This window comes from Phaethon lepturus, unplaced genomic scaffold, assembly GCF_000687285.1.
Source record: "Phaethon lepturus isolate BGI_N335 unplaced genomic scaffold, ASM68728v1 scaffold4728, whole genome shotgun sequence".
NCBI lineage: Eukaryota > Metazoa > Chordata > Aves > Phaethontiformes > Phaethontidae > Phaethon > Phaethon lepturus.
Window position 1 is genome coordinate 27494 of NW_010555414.1, and position 27630 is coordinate 55123.

Sequence of the window (27630 nt, forward strand, 5' to 3'; positions counted from 1 at the left end):
CTAAGCAAGCTCTGGCTACTGGTTGACAGTATTTTTTCTGAACTCATTTAATGGTAAGGGCATCCTGAAAATACCTAGAATCAAGTTAGCTTTTGATTTGCATAAATGACAAATCTCATTAGGCTTTGGCGTACGAGTCAAACATAAGCAGATGTGTATTTTACTTACCAAATGTTGTATCCTTCTGTAGTTGCTCTAACACATAAAGCTGACTATTTCTAACAGCTGAACGACCTCGTGTATCTCTTGAAAGCAAAGCATTTCCAGAAGAAACCTAATTTAAGAAAGCAGAAGTGGGGGCTTTTGTTAAGTTACATAGCAAGTGGAGTATTTGCAGCAAATCTGCCTCACAAGGTTGGAAGCTTCTCTTTATCATAAGGTAACTCCTTTGCCTTTCCCCTGGTTCTAAAATGATACCTTGACTCAGGAAATTTAGCAAACCAAGTGCGAGGCGCATACTCCAAAAAGTAAATTCAAGAAAGTTCATATTCACACACACAAACTCTTAGGTAAATGTATGCATCACTGAGGGAGGGGCCCTGAGAATATCAGATTCTGGTTTATCACACGAAAAGGCTTGTTTCTAAAACATTTGACAGATAGTGGTGTTACTGACAACAGTAACACTCTGGCTTTTATCTATGAGTTTAAAAAAAACAGCCTCAGAAAAATAAGTGTCACTGTCCTTTGCAATTACACGGTAATGCTCCCTCCACCCCATGTCACCCCTCTGTGTACTAGTGACACAAAATTGTCCCGCTTGATAGCTGTGACAAAATACGAACCATCTCAAAACCGGTTTCTGTTCCTACATTGCCCCTCTGATGCATCGTTGAAGCATCAGGAGACATCGGTCTCACAGGCCAGTTGTTTCTCACCTGTCCTTCCTGGCTGCTGAGGTTACTTGCAGTATACGTAGCAGTATTGCTGCTATTGTAACCAGATGTGGGGCCGGAGGAGAGGCTGAGGCTGGAGTCTGTACATAACGTGCTTGTACTTGCAAGAGTCTTCAGCCGTGCTTCTTCCTGTAATAGGATCACAGCATTACAAACCAAAAGCCACGCAAAACTTAACCTTGGACAACAGCTAGTCAAATCAATAGCAGCACTGAAAGGTGAAAGAGGAATCATCTACAGTCCAATTTCTGTCAAGGAATGTTGACAGGACAAAAGCTGTTGCCTTACAGAAAGTATTAAATAAGCAGGCGTGTTTGAAAGACTAAGATTGTATAAGCCATAGAGTGAATCGCCCTGTAACATCCAGCAGAGCGGGAAAATGCAGCTTCTGCTGTTGTTACTCTTCAGAAACAGGAGTCCAGCCTATCAAACCAGTGCTAGGGTGTTTTTACAGGAAAAAGCAGCTTTGAAAGAGAGAGGTGTCTTTTCAGTCCTATGTGTTGTTCTTTGCCTATTTCTCTGATTTAACTTGCTGGTGAAATGTAGTTGTTAAAGACTGAAGATTTTACTTTAACCAATGCAACTACTTAATGCCAGCCGAAAAGATGAAGACAAAATTACGTAACAAGACAATACTGTGAACGGCAAGATTGATTATACTTTCAAGGGCAGTTTTAAGTTTGGCTTTCCAACTCGGGTGAAGTTACGTCTACATTTCACAAGGAAAATATGGCAGCAGATGTGGTAAGATCCAGCGGAGGTGCCTGAATTCGAGGTGCTTTAAAGGGTGCAGAGAGGTGAAATGAGCGTCCACCTAATTTCACACCACATACACACACAGGAGGAGAAGAGGCCTGCAGCTACAGCTGAGGCTGTGTTGTCAAGCAGTGACAAAGATTACAGCATAGAAGTATAGTCAGAAACTGGGCAGAACAGACGCACCCTAACGAGAAAATATGGTATGGTCCTGACATCCTGCAGAAAATTTCACACAGACAGTGCCAAAGAAAAAACAGAAGTACAAACAAACATGCACAAGAGAGGACAGTCGAAAAACAGAAATGGAAAAAAGAAAAGAATAAAGGCCTTTGTGTTAAGGACATACTACAATAAACTCAGTTTACCTTAGCAAAACTATTCCATAGACTGGGAAGATGCACAGCAGGATGGCTGTGTAAGCTCAATCCAATGAGAAAAGATTAGGAGTTCCTTGTACATAAAATGTGGCTTCAGGGAGATGTAGTTCAGAAGCACGAACAGTGTAACAGCTCAGTATTAGTGAGATTTTTTTAGGCACAAATTTGCATCTAATGCTTTGGTTTTTTCTATGCTGATGTGTATTAAACAGGAGAATTACTGAGCCATGGAAAGGTTTCTTCAAAAAAATGCATTGACATGAATAATGCAGAATGGTTTCCCCTGTAATGCTCACCTTCTGTAACTGGGAAAATATTTGCTCCTGTATACGCCTTTTTTCTTGCTCAGCTCTCTCCCTAAGTTTGTCCCTAGCTCGTGCAATTTCGGTTTTGGTTTCCTCCCGTGCCCTCTGGTAGTCTCGGAGCAACAGTTCAATGTCTGAAGGATGCTGAATGCTTCTTCTTTTCGGTTCTTGAACTCTGTAAGGATAGATAAGTGGGGAAAACCAGACATAATTACGTGAAGTTGGGTGACCTGACAAAATAACATGAGAAAAACATCTTTCAACATGCAACAGGAAAAACTCACCAGAAAAGCAATTAAAAATCACCACATTAGCCTCCAGGAAGTTGCTCTTTGCTCACTAAGGGCTGCACGGACTTTAACCTTGGAAAATGATTCAGATTGCAAGTCCAGTTTACCACTGGGATTACTCCAGTGATTGCACTGGTTTCTAAGTCAGCTCTCCATATGATCTAAGGTTACTGCTTTGGCGTATTACACGCAAAATAATTGCATTGGGAAAAGAATGGTCTCCTGACCTACCGCAAAGGAAGCGAAAGCCATTTAGGGGGTATGGTGAGGGATAAAAAAAGTCAAGTTCTAAATGGTGAAGGGTTGCAGAACTTTTTTAGCATTTAACGTGAAGCTTAACTATTTCATGTGGCTTTTAAGTTAGTGAAGGAGTAAGAAGACAGACTGGTCTACAATGAGTCAAGACTGAAAACTTGGCTGTCCCCATACCCATAAAATAAATTAGACGCTTGTTATGGACTGAAATAAACTAGACAGAAGATTTTAATGAATGTTTCCTAAAATCAGGCACGTGTTTTTTCTGGAAGCATTTTCTATCCCAAAGTTTAACACTTCTGCACTGAGGAGAAGAATTCTGCCACAGAAGTCTCAGATGTCAGTCAGAACCATTAATGTGCACCTATTGTGAACACTGGTAACATTCATCGTGCCAAAAGAGAGGTTTCTAATGCCCTACCTGGTATTTTCCACCACATCTCTTCTCAGTTGTTGCAGATATTCTCGGCGTCTGCTGGGGAGATCTGGATCCCTCTGACTTGCATCCAGCGTCTGCAACAGACTCAAATGCTTTTGAGGACTCAGACTTCGGCTTCTTTGGTATCTTTGCAGCCTTTTTTCTCTTTCCTTCCTCAGAGTTTCAATAGTCCTCATGTGTCTGTCAGGGAAACATGATTACAGCCTGCAAAGTTACATTTTCTGATTTTTTAAAACACTTAAACATCAGGTAGCTTTGTAATGTAAGATCTATAGGAATCTAATAACATATACTCCCCCCTTGTAAATACCCTTTTGGCCACATGCTGACAGATGATACAGAAATTCTAAAACTCCACTGTTTTTATAACAGTAGGAAATGCATAAGAGGGTCTTGGTTACTGCTTGTAATGGCTGAGAGGCAAATTGAGGACAGAGACTGATGTCCTTGGTTAATCCTAAATTTTTTTAGTTACAACAGCTTCCTAAACTGAGTTCTCTAATCCAATCACAAGAATCCAGGATCTTGATTTTTGCATAATTTATTTTTTGTATTTATGGGTTTTTAAAATTTGGTTTTGCATGTGCATACAGCAACATTTATTCACAGAAGCATGAATGAGATACTCCCATAAATGGGATGCAACAATCATTTTTACATTGCAATAAATCAATGAAATGTATTCCCGTGATCACCAGGTACACATGATCACTCTCATAGCTGCTAGAACTTTTAAGAGTAGGGTGACACTAGATTTGAATTACACTGAATCTTATACTTTTCCCTATTTCCTTCAAGTAATCCCAAAACTTCGTTCTAAATGCACTACTTAACTGCGTATAAAATAAGCTTAATACTATACCTCTTCACATACAGTTCACTCAGTGTGACTAAATGATTAAGTGCTCATTACTAATTGTTGCGTATGTTGCATGAAGTGTACATGAAGTGTATTCAAAACACTTAATACAACACTACTGTAAGTAATATACCTTTCATAAAGTTGCTGCTTCACTGGAATCGCCACCAGGTCATCTGCCGTTCCGCTCTGAAGGACCCTCAGCAGGGCGTCCGTTTCCCCAATGCTGTAATTGAGCTTTGCTTCCGTCAGTTCCACAGTGAGGGGATGCTGATGCAGATCCAGGTGAACACCGGACATAATCTGAGCGCGCTCCCTCTGAAGGCTCTCGATCTCTCTGCTCCTGCTGTCACAGAGCTGGGATTTCTTTTCCATTTCTGTTGCTCGTGTGCTTCTAGGTTTCTTTTCTGCCTGACTTTGTAAATCGGTCACACTGCCGCTCAAGCTGAGTAATGAAGGAGGAGGGCTGCCCGTAACACCACACCAGTTGCTAAATTTATTGTGTATGGGTAAATCACGGAGACTGTAGCTCCGAGGTCTGTAAGGCTTTGCAAAAGCAGTATTTTTGTTGAGAAGAATTTCAGTGTCACATTCACTTTCAGTGACAGAATCTGTATTGTTGTCTTGGAAGGAAGTTTGCATATCACTCGCATCAGAGAGTGGGGGAGGGCAGCTGTTTTCATTCTTCCAGAAGAAATTGTGAAATTGTAGAGAAGTTGCTTCTACCAGAGGTTCTAAGGACACATCAGCATTTGTCTTACTTGAATGAGTGGTGCTCATTTTTTGATTAAAAACTAAGTCAGCTTTTGGCGGTGAGGAGTTATGAATCAAAGCAGTATCAGAATTACCAACATATTTTTCGTGTCCGATTCCAGCTGAAGAACCTCTTCCTCCCCTTGTGACGTACATACAGCGAAGGGAACGCGCCAACGGACTGCGGTCTGTGAGATCATCTGTTAAAACCTCCCTGTGGCCTGACACCTCTAGCATACTACTGGAGTGATACAGTCGTTTTGCGCAAATGGTAGTGTGGGAGTCAACTGTGCGTCTATGCTGTTGTTCCAAGTCTTTTGAACAATCCTGTTCTAAAAGCTCTTTGGCTGCTTTCTTATCTGAGAAACTTCCAGATTTCTTTCTTATGCCCTTGCTGTCTCTCGAAGCACTCGATTCGCTGTCTGTTTCTGTCTGTGAAAAATTGTCCACATGAGGTTGCATGCTGGACCATGGACCTGCCCTCTGCTTCCTCTGGTTGTGAAGGGGACTTGAAGGATCACTGGAATACCCAAGAGGTTCCTTGACAGGGCAGACAGACTTGCTAAAAGAAGTCTGGCTGCTGGGACTAGCACTAAGAGTAAGAATAGGGGAAGAGGCCCTATCGACTAGCAGGGTGTTTTTATAACAAAATTTTCTTTCTGCTGGAACCTCTAGTTCATCGACACTTCTTTTATCCTGAGCATAAGATGCTGGAGATTGAAAGGTGCTATTAGTAGGGCTGCTAACTACAGTGCATGAAGAACCATCTTGCCCTGAACTCAGCGAAGATGGTGTGACAGATGAAACTCTGGTACTAGCAAAAGCAACATTCTGCTGTGCGTTTAATGATGTTTTTCTGAAATCTAAGATAGGAGTGGAGGTTCTGGGCAAGAGAGGCAGACGCATAAAGGAGTCTTCCAAAATGCTGTCAAGACTGTCATAGAAGTCAGGATTGCCCAGTTTTCTCATCCCTGTTCGTTCTTGTGTTCTTTCTTCAAAAGAGAGTGTTTCCTCTTTCCTTTTGGGAATCTTACCTGCTGTATCTGCACCTATTCCTTTCCAACCAATGTTTACTGCTGGAGCTGCCCTCAATTCGTTTTCCATTTTTGCCTCCACTTGTTTTTCTTCATGCTTGCTTTGAGGTTCTTCCAAAATCTCAGTTTGAGTGCCTACATCTGCCGTAGTCTGAGTGCAGCTATCTGACCTAGCAGCCTTTACAGCCTTTTCAGTTCCTCTTTGGTTGATTTTGGCATTCTGCTCATTATCTATAATACTCTGTTGGGAGAGGTTTCCTAACAGCTCAGAAGTGTTCTGAAGAAGTTGTGACAGATGCATGGACAGGTTCTGCATGCTTGTCCAAGAGGAAGGTTGATGAAATAAATCTCTGTTTGTTTCCTGCTTTCTTGCAGAAACATCTGTATAGCTTCTCTGATGTCTTCTCTGCCTTTTATACCTTCCTGTAGTTGCTGTTTGTGTTCCCTGCTCACATGTAATCCCTGGTAGTTTTTTGGAAGACTTTTCAGACTCAGAAGGATATAATAGTACAATTTCATCAACTTGCATTGAAGAGTTACCAGGTTCTGCAGCAGGATTCTCAAATTCAGGAGTGTTATTTTCTGGATTAGTTTCCAATGTTTCACTGGATATGTTGCTATACTGCTTGGTACTGTCACTTGAGTATGCAGATTGAAAATCTTGTCTGACATTGTCCCATCCTTGAGGACCTTCAATGCTGCTTAAAGTGCTTGATAAAACTTTTGCTGTAGCATATGAACTGAGATGAGAATGAAAAGGAGAATTTTGTGCATTCAGTCCATTGTCCACACTGGAACATCTCATAACTTTATGATTTTCTAGGTTTAAAGGAATTTGATTGCAAGATACATCACTTGCACTTCCAAAAACATACTGTTTCCAGCCAATCTTGCACAATCCATCTTGTTGCCATGGATGAATATATGGGTTGATATCACTTGAACTAAAATGCATTGAATCTTTATTGTCTTGCAAAAATAAATCTGTTTCTGGCTGGTATCCAGCTTCTTCAACTTTCCCTTCACTACACTGAGCTACAGAACTACTCTTTGAATGGATATTTGCTGCTGCACCCACAGAACTGTGTGCTGTGTGCAGTAAGGGTGATGGAGAATGAGTAGTACAGACTTTTAAAGACTGGCTGCTTTGGGTTCTTGCTGCAAAATTTTGTAAATTTTTTGGATCACAGTTTGCAAGCTGCTTAGTTTGTGCCATTCTTTGCTCAAATATGGGGTTAGATTTAACCTGCAGAAAGTTCTTTGATTCCTGCTTTGAAAATCTTTCAATTCCATGAAGATCATCGTCAGTTGGTGATGGAGGCTCTACACTCATATTTAAATCCTGTAGCGATTTAGATGCAGAATATAACAAAGGATCTACCTTAGGTGAAGCTTCTGAAGTATATTCTAGATCAGAGAACACAGCAATAGCCGGGGCTGATAGTCTGTGACTTTGTAAATAAGGTCTCTGTTCACTTTGTTTACAGCTTTTTGTATTCCGTGTAGTAGAATATGATCTTTTGCTCCTGAATTGCACTGATTTGGATTCTTGAGGAGGCAAATCATGATTTTCTGGTAAAAACTTTATGGAGGTACCTTCATTATTCATTACAGAAAACTTTAGTCCTTCTGATTTCAGAGTCTTACTCCTCATTACAGCATCTCCTGTTGTTGAACAATTGTCTGCATCAGCATCAGGGCTATCAACACTTGAACCTGTATTATTTTTGCAAATTAAAATCTCTTTTCTACCATCTGTATGTGTTCTATCTGGCACCTGTTCACCTGTAGGCACATACTGACAACTGTCTTGCAGATCTGCAGGTTTTTTTTCAAAACCCAAGACAGTGTGATACAGTTGTCTGGGATCAGTGTTTGTGCTGTATGTGGGATATGTTGCACTAAACGAATTGCAGGTGTGTTCAGGATCCACATTAACATCTCCTGGATACAGATTTTCCACCACTGTAATTTCTGGGTCTATTAATTCATCTGCAGAATTTGAGGATACCTTAGTTTGCTTTTCAACAGGTTCTCTACTTAATGTTTTTCTCTGCTCTGTCTTCACTGCAAAATGTTCAGCCTCAGTATTTGAATGCAGTTCTTCCTCACTTCTGTTTAGTATTTTTCTCATTTGTCCCTCTTTAACAGTGATTGCCCTTCCAGTATCCCAAAAAGGTGATGATGGTAACAAAAGACAGTCATTACCACCTAGTACTTTCTCTATGTGTTCTGTGCAAGCTTCTAGCGGTGGAACTTTATCCCAGTGGTACTGATCAACTTTTGTATCATTGTCAATTTTTTCACAATTACTTCCATATGCAGGTTCCCCATCTACAGCAGAATTTTTATATGAAGTAGAGTCTGTGTCTGATACTGGACAATGCCTGTTTTCCTTTGCAAGAGAAAGTAAAATACTTCCTGAAGCATATATCGGCTCGTCGAATACCACAGCCTTATCAGATTGAGTGTCTTGTATTTGCAAAACAGCAAATGGAGAATGTTTCAGTATACTTGTATGTGAAATATCATACATGCCAGTTTCACCATGGCCTATATCTGCATTTAAATAAGATTCTGAAAATGGTGCTAAGGGTGGGTGATTGACACTTGCAAATGCGTGGGGAGAATCTCCTTCTTTTACAGAGCGCACATCTGCAGAACTGGAGGGTATTTGCTCAGTCAAAAAAGTGTCTTGAAGTGAGTCCTCAAGATGACTAAATATTAGAGATTTTGAGTCACCAAGTAAACAAGAAGTGTCAAAACCACTGAAGTTCTTGGAGCTTTGAAATGGTGTATCAGTCGGAGTATCTTCTGCTAAGTAAGATGGAAGAGACTTTGATTCTTTACTGCCAGTCTGTCCTTGGCTCTGCAAAGTAAGCGAGCCCGATTCTGGTACAGTCACCCTAGAAGTGTCACTGTTGTCTTCTGGGTGCTCATGCATTTTATTTTCTTTTATGTCATTGCAATGCTGGAAAGTACCTTGAATTATCTTCCCCTTTTCATCTGTTCCCACAGCTTTTTCAGGGATTTTATTATTCTGAGCATATGTGGCCTCTGCAACTGCAGAATTATTTTTCCTTTCATCTCCTTGTTGAGAAACATCAGGAAAAGTTACAGATACACTTAAATCAGTTGATTCACTTTCAAAATATTTTGTTTCTTCAGAGAGAATAGCATTGTTTTTACCTTTGTCTCCATTGCTGGCAATCAAAACATCTGCAAATGATGCTGGATGATTCAGGAGACCAGGAGAACATTCAGAAGTGCCCGAGTTCCTATTATAATTTAGAAACTCTTTACTATAATGTGGATTTTCCCATGGAGACTTGTTCAGGCCTTCTGAAAGGGTTGAAGCATTTTCAGAAACAGTGCTGCCCGGTTGGTCTACGCAGCGCTCTTCAGAAGTCGCATGTCCCTGGTTTTCTCTGGGATCATGCTGATATCCAGCTACATCAGAAAACTCTGCATTTTCTTTTTTACTGTTTGTTGTATCATAGCTTGTGCTTAAAAAATTTTCCGCCTCACCATGCTGCAATAAAGTCCCTGAGTGAAGTACTTTCGGAGTTGTATTAATATTGTCAAATGTTTTTGGAGAAGAGATTTCTAGTAAAGAATGCATTCCCCCACCGTCTATACCTTCCATCACTTCTTCCTCTGGAGAAGAAAGCAGATTCGAATTATCCAAGAGCAGTGGATCAGGCACAATGGTACCCTTTTCCTCTTGAGCTGTATCTTCTATGGAATTAAGGCAGTCTTTTGATAGTTTATTAACCATTAAATCCACACTGTGTTCTTCACAAGCATTGTTAACATCCTGAATTATATCTTCAGAAGAATCTAATTTTTCCAAGGAAAATGAGTTTCCTTCGGCCCCTTGCTGAAGTGCAACAGTTTCAGGCTCGGGACCACCTGCACTGTAGGGAGTGGAAGAGCTGCTCTGCTCGGCAGGTTGCCCAGATACAGCACAATCGGGTGCATCGTTAAATGCAAAGCATTCTTTCTCCTGCCTGACCTGTGTGATCCTGGTTTGCAGAAAAGTTACATTCTCACTTTGCGTTTTAGCAGAAAGATATTTGTCGTCTTCCGTTTTGTTGACTGTAACAGGCGTACCACCACAGACCTCACTCTCCATCAATGTTTCATAGTAAGGCAGAATTGCTCCAGCTCCAGCACTGCTGCTGCGTGGTTTTGTATGTCCTTTCAATGCAGTGGGAACATCTTGAACAAGATGGGAATCATCGCTTACTCCAAGATATAAAAGGTGATTTGCAGACTCCCCATGCCAGTCTGCACGTGAACCCTCTTGGCTTTTTTCAGTAGGCTTCACTGTTGCTGGTGGATTTTGTCGTTTGCTGATATCTTCATTATTTCTAGAAAAGCTGGTAGACACCCACTGGCTTACTCTTAAGATTTCATTAAATCTTTTGTCATCACGTGCCATTTGGCAACTGTCTCTGTTTTCAGGGAATACTTCATTCCGATTTTGTAAAATGGTCAGTTCTACCTCCTCTGTGTTTTCTACAAACATCTGCTTTTCTTTGTCTGTTTTGGCCGTTTGTTCTAGATCCATCAAATGCACTTTCTCCTCCTCAACTCTGGATCCTACTGGTTCCAATTCACAAATATCAGCTCTTTTTCTAACAATACTTACATTCAAGTTTTCTGAAGTGCTATGCTCAGGATATTGCGTCGAGCAACTCATATACGTACGGCTGTCCTCTTTAACGTGGAGACTTTTAAATTCTTGTTCAATTCTATATTGGTCAATACCAATAACATCATCAACTGAATACTCACATACATCGATATCTTTCATGACTGCATTTCTTATAATGGAATCCACTGAGCCACCATCTTCACTCATTTCAGTAGGATCATAGTATGTTGAATCATCTTCTAACAGTATATTGTGTTCTAGTCCTGAAGCTGTCAGGTATCTTTCAGGGATCTTAAATTGATTTAAAATTTCCTCTTTGTCATGTCTGTCACAATACTTCTGATGCAGAGCTGGAGACTCTTCAGTAAATGAAACATTTTCATCTGTGTGTATGACTTCCTGTCTCGTAATAATCAGTCCCTCAGTATTTGTCATGATAATTTGTTCTTCACTCCCAGTTACTTTACATTCGTTAACCTTGTCTTCCTGGGGCAAACAGTTTGGTACACAACGTTCCGTTAAATTGCTAGAATTTACTTGTCCTTCATTTTCAAGTTTTGCTAAAATATTACCTTGCCTACCTGTGATTAGTACCATTGCAGCTACATCCTCTGTATCAAACACATTTTCCATTATTCCGTTCCTCTGTAAAAGCCCCTCATCACAAGCATCAAGGAAGCCTGAAGCATTCTGAGTAAAATCTGTTGTGTGGGAACACACAGCTGAAGGAGTGTTTTGGGGAGCAACAGAAAGCTCTGGTGAATAAATATCTATTTCCATTTTCTCACATTTTTCTTTTTGGCAAAAGCTGCTTGTTTCAAGTCGGCTGCCAGAACGCACAAGTGCTTTTGATTCCCGAGTGCATTCTACCCCGGTGCCAGCTACCTGCGGTTCTTCTTTCTCTACCTCTTCGTGTGTCAGGCACAGATTTGTATAAAACTCACACTGAACTTCAAAAGATAGAATATCAATAGGTTTCTTTGGATTCTGAGATAGACTAATGCTTTTCAAATCCTCTCCACTCCTGTCTTCAGTTACACTTTGGACTTTGGCTACTGGATAGTCAGGTAAACTTTCAATCTGTCTGGATTTAATTTCCAATGCATTTTTTCCTAAGTTGATTACACTATTGATGAATTTTGTTATTTCCTCATCAGCATTTGCTTTTGTATTCTGATAAGGAACCGGAATTTCTTCTGGATCAGTTTCTGGATTTCTTAAAAAATTAGATTCTTTATTTATATATGGATTCTCCTCTTGAGAAACAGTAGCTGCTGTATTTGTGTTGTATTCGAATACTCCTCCCGACTTTGAGTTTACATCATCTTCAACAAGCAAGATATCCTCTGGGCAATCACTTTCAAAAAAGGATTCTCTCTCTTCTCTTGGTTCAAGTAAAGATTCGTTTTGTTTTTCTGTTTCCAAGAGAATGGTTGCATCAAATTCCATAGAAATGTCGGTCGTCTTACGTATATTGTTTTTCTGCCCCATTGATTTTGAAGAGCATGTTGTGCAAAGGCTGCCGGAATGTACATCAGAACAACCTTCTGTGGCACTGACTTCCACAGTAAGATTAGATGCAACATCACAATCTGCTTTTGCTTTTGTGACATGCTCCAATAGTTTATCATAATTTTCAGTCTCAGATGCACTTTGAAAAAGATTGGCTTTTGTTGAAGCTTGGTAAAATACGCTTGAATTTGATTCTGGGAGAAAATCATTTGTACTCTCACAAACAGCAGCAGGGAAGGACTCAGTGTCTTTCCCATTTACATTCACTATGAGATAACTTACTTCATTTACCACTAAGTCTTCATATTTGGATGAAAAGTCTTTCTGAACTACAGCCCGAGAATTCAAGGCATTGTGTTCTTTGCTTTCGCTGCTTTCTTCTCTTATATTATCAGTGCATAATGTAGAATTTTCTGAAATTTGTTGGGATAAGCAACTTTCCTGACTGTCTGCTAGAGCACATTCATGGAAATAATTTTTTGAAACAGGTTTGCTTTTGAATTCATAATGATTCAATGAAGACAAGTCTTCATCCTTTGGTTTGTATTCTTCGTTATCTCTGAATGAAGGTACCTCTGGCACAACCTCTGCCAAGCTATCTGTGCTTGTTTCCATGCAGATAATCTCCTTTTGAGACATCTCTATTGGTGTTGCAGATTGGTCGTAACTTGCACTGTGAGCAACAACTAAAGAGTTACATCGATATGTTGTCTTCTGTGAGGAAAAGTCTGTCTCTGTTGTTACCTCTTCTGCAGATATTTGTCCATAATCCGTTTCTTGCATTGTTTCCAAATTACTCTCCCCAGATCTCAGGAGACCTACCGTAACAGCTGATTCTGCTCCTTGTCCAGCCAATGTCTGAAGCTCGTAACTTCTTACTAGAGAGCAGTTCTTATTTGTTAAGTCACTGAGAAAGAAACCTTCATCACAACACGATGGTATTTCCCTTCTTGGAAAAAGCTGTGCATGGTTTCCAAATTCGACTTGTTTTACTGCAGTTGTCTGTGGCGAGGCCGTATTATAAGCAAGTCCTGTAGAAGATTCAGCAGCAGGTGCACTAATAGGTGCACTTCTGCTGCCTGAATCTCTTATACTTGATTTTGTGATAAAATTATTGCAGTCATCATCTAGGTCATCTTTTTCAAAAGTTCTGAAAAAATCATCTTCTAAACCTGCATCTACACAGCCATTTCTCTGCTCCAAAATGTGCACAGGCAACACAGAACTAAAAGGTGTTTTTTTCAGATTGTGATCTTTTGGCAGCTCTGGATGAGTTGTGGGGAGACAATCCTCCTCTTTCCCAGACACCAGTGACAAGCATTCCATAGTGGAGGCACTTTCCAAACAGCTGAATGTTTGTGCGCATTCAGTGGTAGACCTAGAAGTAGATAATTCGTTTGGTTGTTCTTGTTCAGGATGATTTGACTTCGAATGGTCATAATAATCATGGTTTGCTGAAATAGGAACAAAAGAGGAGCTTGGTTCTACTGAGCTAACAAATGAGGTCATTACATCTTGAGATTCCAAGGAAGAATTTTCATTACAGTTTGTCCATCCCTTAAGAATCTTATTTAATGACCCACTCTCAGAAGCTCTGCTTGTAGTTGTTGTTTCAGGTAAAGGTAATTCTGATATGTCAGAGGAGAAAACTGTGTTTATTTCATTTATACGATGTGATAAACGAGTAATGCTGTGTATCTGCTTAGAGCCAGAAACAAAAGAAACTTCAGCAGCTGACTGCTTTAGATCATCTTTCTTCAGCCAAAGCTCTGGTTTGCTCAAAGAGCACAGATGAACTTCTTGAAATTCTAAATTTTCATTGGAAGAAGGTGCTGTTATTCTGGGGCTGCTGGTATCAACCTTTGAGTCACAGGAGGACCAAGCATCAGTAGCAAGCAAAGGATTTCCACTTGTATAATACAGCCTTCTACCAAGAGACCTTTCTTGTTCTACAAAAGAGACTTTTGTCCCCTTCAGCAACTGCTTGCAAGCATTACTGGAATCAGGCTGTGGTTTAGTGTCCAAATAAAAGGAACTGCTCAGATTCAGATCATAATTTGTTCCTTCTGTATCTCTGTCGCAGGTCTTGGACTCATGGTCTTCCTCTGTCTGTATCGTTGGTGATCTAGGAGTTTGTAACTTCCAAAAAATCTCTGCTGGCACTTCATCAGATGAATCAGATTTGGATTCTTCTACTGGATCTTCTGCTGGCATCTCTTCTCCATCAGCTAAGCTGTCCAGAGAAAAGCTTCGTTCAGGCTTTCCCAGTCTCCTACGAGATGTGTATGATGTCACCAAAGATGAAACATGGTAATCAGTTCTGCTTTTGTAAAGCTTAGCTGTGTCATGGTGAGCCTTTGACTTGTGAAATCGGCTTCTATTTTGCTTTTTGGCTTTATTTTCCTTTTCTACCAGAGAGTCTTGTGACATTTGACTGTCATCGCTCTCAGAATCTTCTGGGTTGGCAAAACATTTATTTCTGTCAAAATCTTCTTGTTTCAGTTTCTCTGTGAAAGCTTTTGCATAAGCGCAGGAGAGCGAATCTACAGAATAGGAACTGTCTGTATCAGAAATCTCATTTTCATCATCCTCTTGCCAGTTCCCCAGTACATCCATGGCTGTTTTGGACATTCCAGAACTTAGCATCTCAGCACTGTGCCACTTTTTTTCAACGTAAGAGAGTGGTGCCTGTGTACTCACCTTTGTGAGATTTCCAACTGATGTTGCCACCATCAGAAATTCTTGCTGTTCCGCTGATGATTTCTCATGAGTTGGCAAGGCTGAGTCTGGCACGGTCTTCCAATTCTTGGCTGTTTGGTTTAGATGCGCTGATGGTGGGTTTCCATACACTGTTTTCTTAATTTCTTTCGGAAAGTTTTCTGGAGACCTGTGGCCTTTTCTATTGATATCCATTCTAGTCTTTTTATTGCATACCTGAGCTCTATTTTGTTCTAGATTGCTCCTTGCAGGCTGACTTAAATCTCCTAGCATCTTTGCTTTTGTCATTCTTGTCCCTGTAATAAATGTTTCAGGTTCATCTTTCATCTTAAAAAGATCAGGAGAGGAGCCTTTAGAGGTCTGTTTTTGAGATCCAGCTTGTCCTGGGCTGTGATCCAACTTTTCGATTTTTTGATCATTTTTATTGATATAAGCCATGATAGCTGAATCATTAGAGTATTTTTCTGCTCCTTTTTTATTTCCAAATGAAGATGTTTTTTGTTTCTCAGTTAGCTGCCTCTGGACTGAAAAGGAGATCCCTTTTTCATCATTAAGGTCATCACTCCCAGAAATGTCTTTAACTTTTCTGTACAGATATTCTACAGATGACAACCTCCCTGTTTTACTGCCTTCACAGCATTGATCAATATTTGGTGAGGTAGATAACTTTGAGAAAGTCTCCCTCTTCAACAAACAGCTGTGGAAATAAAGATAAAATAAAGCCCAATCCTTGCTTGAATAATGTACTTAACAACGCTTCCACATCAATAACGTCTTGTAGTTAAGAGTAATAACACATGAAGCAACAATCTTAATGCCTTTCAAAAGCAAATTCTTGCACAGAATAATAAAAAAAATAAATTCTGTCAGTAACCATACAGTCCAGTAGACATCCTGAAATATGTTTTGCAACACAAAGGAATTGCCCAATGCTATGTGGTATAGCTTGTTATTTACTCTCTGTAGGCTTAAGTAGCTGCAAACATTAGTTAAAAATAAGGGACTTAAGTCACAGAAAAAATAAAGGATCTACGTCATAGAAATCTGCTTAGTAGAGTTTAGCTATTTCCTGCCTCCAGGACCATGCTGTGATAGACACCCTAGCACCCCAACATTTTAGCATTGCATAGAGATGTTTATTTAGCTTGAGAAAGGCTGGACAACTTAGAAGTCCAATCCAGAATCACTGCAATGATACAAGTATTCTGAAGGAAGAGTTTGACCCTAATCAAGATAAAATGATGCAGAAATTAGTATTTACCAAAAGTTTGAACAAGGTAAGAACAAGAGTCAAGCCAGCTCTGGAAAGCATTCACAAAGAGGTAAAAAGTGCAGAAAGGCTTGAGAGAGAGGTAAAAAACAATGAGAAAGACCATGTCAAAAGAGCTAAGCAGGGAATGCACTGTACAGATACGAGGAAAAAGGACAGCTCCAGTGTGACATACAATATAGTAAATTCACTGATATTGCAAGTTTTGGGATTGTTTCAATACATTGAAAAGCATTCTGGATTATAGGTGGCCACCGAAGGAAGAAACTTTTCCCAATGAGGGTGGTAAAACACTGGAACAGGTTGCCCAGAGAGGTAGTAGATGCCCCATCCCTGGAAACATTCAAGGTCCGGTTGGACGGGGCTCTGAGCAACCTGCTCTAGTTGAAGATGTCCCTGCTCACTGCAGGGGCGTTGGACTAGATGACCTTTAAAGGTCCCTTTCAACCCAAAGATTCTACGAATTTAAATTACTTTTGAAAGTGCAGAGGAATTGGCAGATGTTAACTTACCTGGGTACCTGGGGCAGATGCGGGTTACAGAATGAATGCTGCCTGTGCTGCAAGGAACTCGAACCCAATGACTTCCTTCTCTTTTGCAATTGATGATCTGAAGAGGACTGTACAGCAGTATTTTCATTTAGGACTTCGGATTGTTTCACACACTCTTCATTGAGCCAGCAGCTAGCTTCCAGCTGCTCTAGGTTTTGCTTGGCTTCCAGTAACTTCTGCTTCTTGACAATCCTTTCCAGCTGAAATTTGACCTTCTTCCGTCTTATGTTTCTTTCTGCCTTTTTTAAGGAGTATCTTCGCAAGAGCTCCAGCTGTACCAGTCTCTTCTTGTTCTGTTGCAGCAGGGAAGGGCAGATTTCCAGCCCAATGGTACTCTGCACCTCAGCCTCTGCATACAGCGTAGACTCTGTTTGCACTGCAAACTCCCTCTGCTGTTGCTGAAGGGCAGCCAGTCGTTTATTCTCATTTATAAGCCACTGCTGGTCTGTAAACAAAGCAATGATTGAAAGAAAATGAAAAACATAGGAAAAACATTGTTCATTACTATCTTGTTTCTTAATCAGCCTTGAAAGCTTATTTGAGAACAGAATTTCTATGCATGAAGAGCGGACTTTTGACAAATCGTTTAGAGAAAAATACAGCATTACTGCAGTTTACTGATAACCAAAAGCCTCTCTATTGGAATAAGGACTCCAGTAACAACTGCAACATATAAGCAGGGGCTTGGCTGATACAGCTAAGACGACTGGTGGGTAACAGCTTCTTTGTAAACAAAAAGTAGAACACATTTCAATTTCTCAAACATTACACTCAAGCACCACCTCAATTTTGTTCTTAAAATACAGTGGAAGCATTAAAAGGCCTGGGTTCAATTCCGTGCACTTTTCAGACACAGGGTATATATTCACAGTAGTAAAGTATGACTTCATTAGCTTTTTACTGTGAAATATGCTACTACTTCTGCTTATTATTCTGCTAATTATTCTGAAGTCACATGTTAACCTTTGTATATGTTACGAATGTGTGTGCTTTGTGACAGCAGAGTTAACAAGGGAACTAGAAGAGGAAGTTGTACAGAGCTAAACAGAGCCTCTGTGTTAATGCAGCAAATGGAATTTCATGCACATACTAATGAGCCTTTGGTTAATAAATTCCTACACTTTGAATGAAAAAAGAAGCATTTGTACAGTCTTAAAATGTTACTGACTTCTCATCACAGCATCTGAGTGTTTTATAACTATTCTAAACCAAACATTTTTCTTCATGCCTTTCGCTCCTATCCTTTCCTCCTTAACTTGACTGAACCAACAAAAACCACCTGCCAACTATTTTCTCTCACTTATCTAGGCTGAAAATGAGGGAGCCCGGAGTCTTGCTAAGCAACTTTGTTTAGCACAGGAAATGGCAATTTTTGTGCTCACCCTTATAGGTGGCAAGTTCAGTAAGTCTGAAGGCTAGACCTCTCTACGCCCCAGTTGGGATGTGCCTCATTTGCTGCACAGCTGCCAGCTACCAGCCCTGTGGATGGGTATGCAACCTTCAAAGTGGGTTGAAGACAAGGCTACAAGGAAGCCACCGTGCAGGTACCTGCTGGACAGTTCTGCCAGCCTCTCTAAACCCACCAGATGGAAACTTCCCAAGCAACACAAACCCTGTGTGGCACCTGGCTAAGGCACAGCAACAACCACAAATTTACTACATGTTGCAACTACAGTTGTTCCAACAAGCACTTGCCAAAACAGCCCAATGGGAGCCTACGTATCTTGCACATTAGCACTTCAGCATGTAATGTACTTGAAATCAATCAAATACTCTCATGGCGAGGATGCAGGTGAAGCCAACACAACCTTTAACTAACAGGACGAACATAATTCAAAAAAGACAAACTTATACCACCAGTCAATAAGTAACTCCACACGTCCTGCCCTTCATTCTTCAGCCCAGCGTGGGGCTCAAAGGGTTCATGATAATGATAGGTTTGATTGGAATGTGCTAGATCAAATTTATAGCTGTTCTTGCTCTTTAGCTATAAATTGGCAGGCTCCTGTGTTTGCAATGGCCCTTGCTTTGCTTTATTGTATATTAGACTCTACTGCTCGTTAGTAGCTGCTTTTTGTGTTTGCTGCCTGCTGCACTGTTGTACTGCTTATCCTCTTACTCTGCTGGGCCTGGGAACATTCTGGTAACAGCAGTGGTGGTGCGGTTGCACTAGCAGACGGACAGGGCGTTGCTGCTGTTTCTTTGCTGCTCTACTGGATAGGCTGGAACTCCAGTATGAACTCAAGTCGAAGGGACTATGACCTGTGGATAAGTCCATGTGGAAGCAAGACACCCCAAAGCATCTGTGGCTGTGGATAAGTCCATGTGGAAGACATGTGGAAGACACCCCCAAAGCATCTGTGGCTGTGGATAAGTCCACACCACAGCAGGTACATCTTGAAGCACCTGTGGCAGTGGTTTGAGTCTATGCCATAGCAGTTATACGTCTGAAGGGATTGTGGCCCAAGGATGAGTCCACACTGGAGAAGGTACACCTTGAAGCATCTGTGGCTGTGTATGAGGTCATGCTGGACCACCTGAAAGCGTGTGGCTGTGGATAAGCCCAAAACAGAGCAGGTACACACCTGAAGGGACTGCAGCCATGGGTAAGGCCACATTGAAGCAGGTGTACCTCAAAGTGACTGTGGCTGTGGATAAGTCTATGCCACAGCAGGTATAATCCTGGAGGAACTGTGGCTCATAAGGCTCCACCTAGAGCAGGTACAACCCTATGGGACTGCAGTCTGTGGATAAGTCCAAGCTGGAACAGGGGCAAGGGGAGGAGTTAATTGCAACATTAAACTTGATGGTCTGGCCCAAAGGGACCAGGGGTGGAGACTGTAATGGAAATGCCTTTAAATTGTTGTAACCCAGGATTTGAGTTGCATGTTACAGGAATTACTGCAGCAGTAACCACTTGAACCGATGGAGAACAAGCCCTACAAGGAGCAGTTCAAATGCAGCAGTGACCTGACCTGAGCTAGCTTCGGTGCCCAGTAACTCCACACAACACAGCACCTCTACTGTCCTGAGTGACCACCATAATGGAGCCCAAAGACATGGACTTAATGAACTCAATGGACATTTGTGGACACTTTAAAGACATTTTATGGGGGTGGTCCATAGGCTAAGGGAATGATATCTGTGTATTATTTCAAAGGATGGGAAGAGGGGGTGGTGGTTAATGAGGTTGTATTGGATAGTGTAGTACCTGAGCATGATGTAAATGGTACGGAATAAGGGGTGAAGAATGTGCTGATTTTGGCTGCGATAGAGTTCGTTTTCTTCATACTAGCTAGTATGGGGCTATGTTTTGCATTTGTACCATAAACAGTGCAGATAATATAGAGATGCTTTCATTATTTTTGAGCAGTGCTTACACAGAGTCAAGGCCTTTTCTGCTTCTCACATCACCCCACCAGTGAGTAGGCTGGGAGTGCACAAGAAGCTGGGAGGGGACACAGCCGGGACAGCTGACCCCACCTGACAAAGGGATATTCCATACCATATGACGTCATGCTCAGCGTACAAAGCTGGGGGAAGAAGAAGGAAAGGGGGATGGTTTGGAGTGATGATGTTTGTCTTCCCTAGTAACTGCATGATGGAGCCCTGCCTTCCTGGAGATGGCTGAACACCTGCCTGCTGGTGGGAAGTGGTGAATGAATTCCTTGCTTTGCTTTGCTTGAGTGCGTGGCTTTTGCTTTACCTATTAAACTGTCTTTATCTCAACCCACAAGTTTTCTCACTTTTACCCTTACGATTCTCTCCCCCATCCCACTGCAGGGGAGGGAGCGAGTGGCTGTGTGGTGCTTAGTTGCCAGCTGGAGTTAAACCACGACACAGCATCACTTGCTTGGTGACTACCAATCTTGTTAAGCATCACTTCATTAGTGATTCCTACCACAATGAGTCTCCTGTGTTGTTTATGTTGGTAGCTCTGCACACACCACATGCACAGAAGTAGGAATTCTAACTCAACAGTTATTCTACAGAGGCAAGCAATTTAGTAATTATTTTAGTTATTTTTTCTTAATAGCATTTTTCTCAACCCTTTATTTCCAGATCTGTCCTCTTTAGCATGTTTCTAGCCAGCAGAATATTTGGCAGATTTGCAACAAAGCTGCAAGCCCTAAGATGCTAATTAATCTCTGCTCACAAACTTTCCTCTGTCAGGAGCTAAGACACAGAGGGTGCAGAAAAGGTGGAGAACTTTGTTGGGCTGTCAAGTGAAGAATTATATTTGACTGGCAAAAACTAACTGCCTGGCTAAGCTTTGCATGAACACAGCAAAAACAGCAGAACTAGATAAAAGCAGAGAACAAGTCTACAGAGCCACAAAATAAAGATATTTTGGGGGAACTCTCCTGGTTCTCTGTACTAGCTACCTATCCCAAGTCCATTTCTGCTACATCCCATCACCACAATTTCCTTTTAATCTTTTCATTGTGGCTGGTATAATTAAAAGATGGCAAACTGCATAAGTTAGGGTCTGAGAAGCTTCCAAAAATTCACAGAAGTTTTCCCGTTCCGGGAACCAATAGCAGGTTTTGCCAAGTGGGAGCAATGCCTTTGTAATAGGCATACTTGCCTTATCAAGGAACCTGGATCAAATCATTCATTAGAAGAACAAACTAGAGAACACTGTGACCACACAATTTCAGTGGTCAAAAACATCAAGTTTTAAAATGTTCCAAATCAGTCTATAAACCATTTAAGAGGCAGCCCAACCTCACCAAGACATATTGCTGAATACGTCTGCCTGCATGCAAAGTAGCACCTCTGGGGGCCAGGAGCTACGGAGACTAAAAAAATACCTCTCCAAATATGCTGTGGCTCCACCTTCTGACATAGCTATTTTCCATTCAAAATCTGGTCACTGATCTAGCCTGTAGTACTCTTGCATAACACTGTAGAACTTCCTAGAAAAAATTCCTATTTGAACCAAAGCATGCATCTCTCTTTTTTATGATCCAGTTTTGATTTAAAACATATTCAGCAGTGGAGAACACAATACCACTAATTAATCACCTTTAGGGTGAAGAAAACCCATATCTGATTTTTAATCTTAATTTGTTGCACTTCCATTTCTACCACAGAATCTCTTCATACATTTTTCTTCATACTATAAAAGGGAGGGGGTGTGTGGAAATATTGACTATATAAAAGTCAGTGAGACTCTCTTTAGAGATCTTAGCTCTGAACTTCAGTGTCCCACCTACTTCTCTGATGTGTTTTCTTTGTTTTCATTGGTTAAAACTCACATAGGAACAACAGAAAATTCAGCTTGAGCTGTGGTCTTATGCCACGGTCCTATTTTTTCTTATTGAGTGGAATTCATTGAAAGCATGTGAAAATGGACCGTATTGTTGGTGACATCATGAACGAAATGCATAAAGAGAGTACCTCAACCAACACACCTCACGGTCCCAAGCATCAGCTGTCTTGGAAGTGCTGCTTGCTACCTATCACATCCAGTGTTAGAGCAGTTTCCCCTGAAAGCTTATAGTAGGAACTACCACAGTCATCTCAATTTCAGTCTCAGAACAACTCATTGGATGAAGCACAGGTATATCATAAGAAGAACTTAAAACACAATAGCAGACCCGGTCTACATCGCAATATGGCAGAGCTGCACTACAGATATGAACAGCGCAAAACCCCAGGGAGGCAGGATGGGGAGCAGCTTGGGAGACAAGAGGCTCAGTGCCACAAGGGGAGTAGCATGCTGGCGCTGTCCCTCCCAGCAGTGACCTGCAGAGCTAATTAAACACTGCTGCTGATACAAGCTGAAGGAGGCCCTTTAGTCCTGTTAATCAAAGCTTAATAACTGTTCTCAAGGGAAAGACAATTATAGGAGAAAACTAGTAATAAGGCATAATAAAAGTTCTGCCCATAATATAAAGCGTAACTAGGACAAAAACATCAAGAGGATGAAAGAATGCAGTAATGGAAGTGAGAGAGGGGAAGAGGCAGTTACCCACTTTCTTGGATCTGCTGGTTGATTAATGCTTGGTCATTTTCTAGTTCCTGCTCTGCTTTGATCTGTCCTCTCAGGATCTGCTGCTTTAACTCCTCAACATAAAGTTGCTGCTGTTGAATTTGTTTTCTGTGGAAAGCTTCCTGGTCTCTCAGTTTCTGCTTGTACTCTTCATGCACAGCATCTATTTCTCTGCAGTTGGAAATGTTGACAGTGAATTTAAACAAGAAACGAATCCCAAGCAGTTGTAATAAAATAAGTCATCTTACTAAAGGCAGACAGACAACATTCAAGGTATTGTTTTGTTTAATAAGAGTGCATTACGACAAAAACTCGTAATGGTAAAGTAACTGTGTATATGCATATCACAGCAGGCTACAATCCTGTAAGTATCATAAATGCCAGCAAACATGAAAGCTCTCATGGTGAAACAGAAAATTCCACCACCAGAAAGATAATAATAAGAAATGTAAAAATATTGTCACTTTTCATTTTGCTGTAGAGCTTCCAAAAATGAAATTGGGGAGGGGAGTTGCATATATGTTATAAAATTTTATAACCACTTTATAGGACATTTGTCATCTACGTACTTCAAAGTGCTTTACAGAAATGACAAACATTCTGCTCTGTTTTCAGATCAAAAATCTCCAACCTAGAAAGGCATTGTTGAGATTACTGTGACTGTCTCTGGCAGTACCAAGGAAAGAACTTGATCACCCAATTCTCTCTTGGATGCAACAACTATATTAGGCTACTGCTTCTGTATTTGGAACAGAATTGTGATTGGGAAAGTGATGAAGCTGTGAAAAAATGCCTTACAGTCCCCTCCAAGCTGACTGGTTCCTGACTGTGTGCCAAAATTTTACATGCATACACACACAGAGTAATAATAAAAAAAGTATCAATTCTTAGCATGATCCATGATAATATTCAAATACATTAACCCTCTGAAAGGAATATATACTCTACCTGTCCACACATTATAATCAGAAATTCTTAACATTAAAGTTTTACTATATATAAAGGTGACATACAATTTTTGTCTGTTGTTTTGTTTCTAAACACATTATTATATGTAACCTCAGAAAATGAAATCTTTAAGTTTTGAAAAAAAAGTTAATGTATTTTACTAATGAAGTAAGTGACATACGATTTTTGCCTGTTGTTTTGTTTCTAAACACATATGTAACCTCAGAAAATGAAATCTTTAAGTTTTGAAAAAAAAGTTAATGTATTTTACTAATGAAGTAAATTATTTATTAAAATGTATTTATTATACTTTTAAAGACAGCAAAGGTACCAAAACTCTAAAGAGTCCTTGAGGGTCAAAAGGAAACAAAGATATACTTTCAAAAGGAATGCTTTGGAAACATCGCGATGTTTGAAAAATTGTTACCAATACGAGGTCACCTGTATGAAAAGAGCATGTGCCTTTTGCTACATAGGAATTAATTTGACATCTGTATTTATAATTGTAAGCATGTGTTTAAAGCAATCATTTCTACAGGAAAAGTTTGATTCTGTGTGCTAGATTAGAAGACAAAACAGATCAAACAATTAAGAGCCAGCCTACAAATCTTCTGGAGTACCTTTACCTGGAACATCCATTTCGCTTTCTTAAGCAGCAGTGGGAAAGCCTTGCTACATAAAAACCTCAAGATTCTCAATAATTTACAATATTATTGTGACTCTCTTTCACTCACCTAAGGAAAACATAATTCAGTTTGTTTTTAATGTTTATGTAAATGTAATGCTGGTGAGAATAACTGAAAAGGAACATCTTCTCTTCAATTGTCTGGCACAGTGCAAACAGTTGGAGTACAAACTTTGCTACTGTCATCTGCTAAATGGTTTGTGTCTGTCTGGGACCCACGGGAACAAATTATAAAAATAGGCAGCTCCAAGATCTATTTGTCCTTGGCTTGACTACAAAGATGCCAACAATCTGTGATTTGTAATTTTTTCCTCTAGGATAAACTTTAATTGATCCCCAGGAAACAGGACTGGGATGCTTCATTTCTCATTCAGCTGAAGTAGGTTTGAATTGACACTTTACTGCTGCACTGAAACGCTCATATGGCCATTATAAATCTCCAGCTGTTCAGGTATTTGTAATGCCACCAACCACTGGGGACAAACTCAGAGGTTAAGCTAGACTGATTAACTAAGGAAGAGTCACTTTTTGAACATAGTATTAAATCTGAAGGATCTTGTTTAGGAAAAGTTCCCATGGTTTTAATAACAACTTTGAGGGAGGCTTTCCCTGAATGTGGCTTCCAGGTTATCTTCCGTATTTTCCAAGGAATATATAATGGAACAGCAGTATAATCTGGAGGTTAAAGTACTGATCTGAGACAGAAAACCTCTCTGATTTTGGAGCAGTTATATCACCTCCGTGCTTTCAAGTACTTAGGCTGCAAGGTCTTCAGGGTGAGGACTGCCTCTGGATGCCTATGCACTAAACCTAACAGAGCCTTGATGCCAGCTGAAGCCTCTTCTTGCTGATATGTTAAAAATAATAAACATTAATAGCAGTTGTAAATGTTAAGTCTCTGCTCATACTCTGACAATGGGGTAGTCTTTAACCTGTTTTGCTAACAGACATGTATAAGCTCTGATTCCTATAGTGGTATGAAAGTTGAAAACTGTGAATCTAAAATTTGTTACTGGACAATTGCATGACCTTGGGCAAGTCACTTAGTCTGAGAGACATGTGTGAAAGAAGCAAAGTACATTCATCCAACAGGAATGATGAGGATCCATTAATATTATCAAATATCAGAAAGACAAGTATGAGAAGAGCTGATTTCTATTCATTTATGATTATTAGCATCATTCTGTACAAGATTGGGGAATCCGAGTGAGTCATTGACAATAAGGCTGAAAAGCGCAGCATGATGGTACAATAGTAGACAAAGAATTCTTGCTCTGCAACTGCTTACTAAAACTAGATAAAAATATAATTCCTCTTACAAAATGTCCTATGTTCTTCCTAACCATGACTTTAGTTCTCAAGCCATCCTATCCATAAAATCAACCTATCAGAATTCAAATTGTTTACAAATTGAAACCCAGAACATTTAAGGATATGAAACAACTCATTGTTGCATTTCATTCCAAAGATCTCACAATGCTCAGAGAGGTGGTTAGGTAACATTTGTTTACAGCTAGGCAAGGGTCACAAGCTCTTCCCATACTTTCCAACAATGCTGAAACCATTTCCCCCTCCCCGCCCCCCCCATATTATAAAGTATTAGAGAATAAGCAATGCAAACAATGCACGTAGAAGTGTGGTGTTTGCTGTTCTCAGCAGCACTAGCATATTCCCTCATGTGTGTGGTAATAGCTTTTTGCTGAACTAACATGAAACTAAGATCCTTTCCAATAGAGCAGAACACGATGCGGGCCAAACTGATGTTATTAATCATACTAGAACTACACCCTACAAATGCAAGGAGTATAGAGCCATACTGATACTTCACTTTAAGCCGTAAATACATCTCAGCAATCATTACAGTATTATTAATCCTTTTTCTCTGGTAGCTAGTTGGTACAATTCTCTCTCTCTAAGGTTAAAGTTTCTGTAATAAAACACAGTTGCTGAAGGTATGTATATACAGATTGCAGTTCTGCTGCTATTTCAGTGCCTATTTGCTTCATCTCCTAATTTTTAATAGTAAAAAGCCCCAAAACAAAACAAAAAACCCACCAGGCAGGGCAGTAAAGAGAGATCCGAATACCTGAATAGAGAGATTGAACATTAAACAGCCTTTTAGGAAGTTCCTTCCTAAAGATGGTTTTCTCAAGCAGAACAAAAAGATAATGACAATTCGTGCACAGCCACTTACATAACACAAGTATGGCAGAAGATGAAGTGTTTTCCCTCTGTCTGTGAGACTACTGACCATGAGAGCAAAATGGCTGGCTGGTTTGGAATACAGATCTCTCTCTCATAGAAACTGCTGAAACCAAGAACCTGAAGTAAGAATGCTCCCTTTCTACCTTTGAACATGCTATGTCACGTCAACACACCCTTGCTGGTTTGTGGAAATAACACAACAAACTAAACTCAAAAATGAGGTGATAACAGCCCAGAAAAAAACTCAACAGATTCACACACACTTCATAGCTAAATCACCTAATAGAAAATTCAAAGAACAATCAGTTTGTGTAATATATATTTGAATGATTAAACTAAAACCAAATATCAATTCAACTAACATAAGAATTTAGCCATATTCTGGTAATAGGTAGATGAGATCACTCATTTCTTTAATCTAAAACATCTTAAATCAGATATACTGTTAAATTTAGACTTGAAATCAGGAATTCTGTGAGATACAGGAATCTAGCACAGACCAATTTCTGCTATTGCTTGTATTCTGCCTTCCCATATAAGCAACCTGCACTTGGTATAGTTCTAGCAGGAAATAATATAACCTCAAGACAAATATAAGACAATCAGCTTCATTTCTGTAGGTATCAAGACATACATAAAATCTTGGTTTCATGGGACAAGCATACTGATACACAGCATATAAAAAAAGCAACCCTGCATAGAATTTCATAAAAGCATGCAGATTTCTAGCTGTACCAAATGCAGCAAGAAGTCTCAACAGTTACCCCTCCTCCAAGTAAACCTTTAAAAACAGCAAGTAAAATTACAACAACAGAGAGACTTCAACCTTAAACTAAAAATAATCACAAATTACTTAAAAAATTTTCATATTATACCGATGCTGCCGGATTGTTTTCCCATCTCATTTTTCTCTCCACAAAGTTTGCATGACGCATGCTAAATGAACCATCTGTAAATCCACATTTTTTCCAGCGTGTTTTGTCGTCAGCTCTCCTGGATCCTACTGTGCAATTCTCCTCCCCTCTTCCCCAAACACTTCTACTGCTGATGCAGAGGCTGGCAGCTGCTACAGCATAATGCAGTTTTCAGTAACTATGGCAGCAATAGCTCTGTGGT

The 27630-nt window shown here is 40.2% G+C and overlaps 1 protein-coding gene across 1 annotated transcript in view; it reads right to left on the minus strand.

The window, feature by feature from the left end:
• STARD9 (StAR-related lipid transfer (START) domain containing 9) overlaps positions 1-27630 on the minus strand; it is a 102040-nt gene that overhangs the window by 3769 nt on the left and 70641 nt on the right. Inside the window, exons 25-32 of the mRNA XM_010292140.1 lie at positions 22660-22847; positions 16640-17123; positions 9307-15554; positions 4314-9264; positions 3304-3501; positions 2329-2512; positions 879-1025; positions 169-274 (exon numbers count right to left, since the gene is read on the minus strand). Coding sequence (XP_010290442.1) covers positions 169-274; positions 879-1025; positions 2329-2512; positions 3304-3501; positions 4314-9264; positions 9307-15554; positions 16640-17123; positions 22660-22847 — 12506 coding nt within the window. The remainder of the gene's footprint in view (positions 1-168; positions 275-878; positions 1026-2328; positions 2513-3303; positions 3502-4313; positions 9265-9306; positions 15555-16639; positions 17124-22659; positions 22848-27630) is intronic.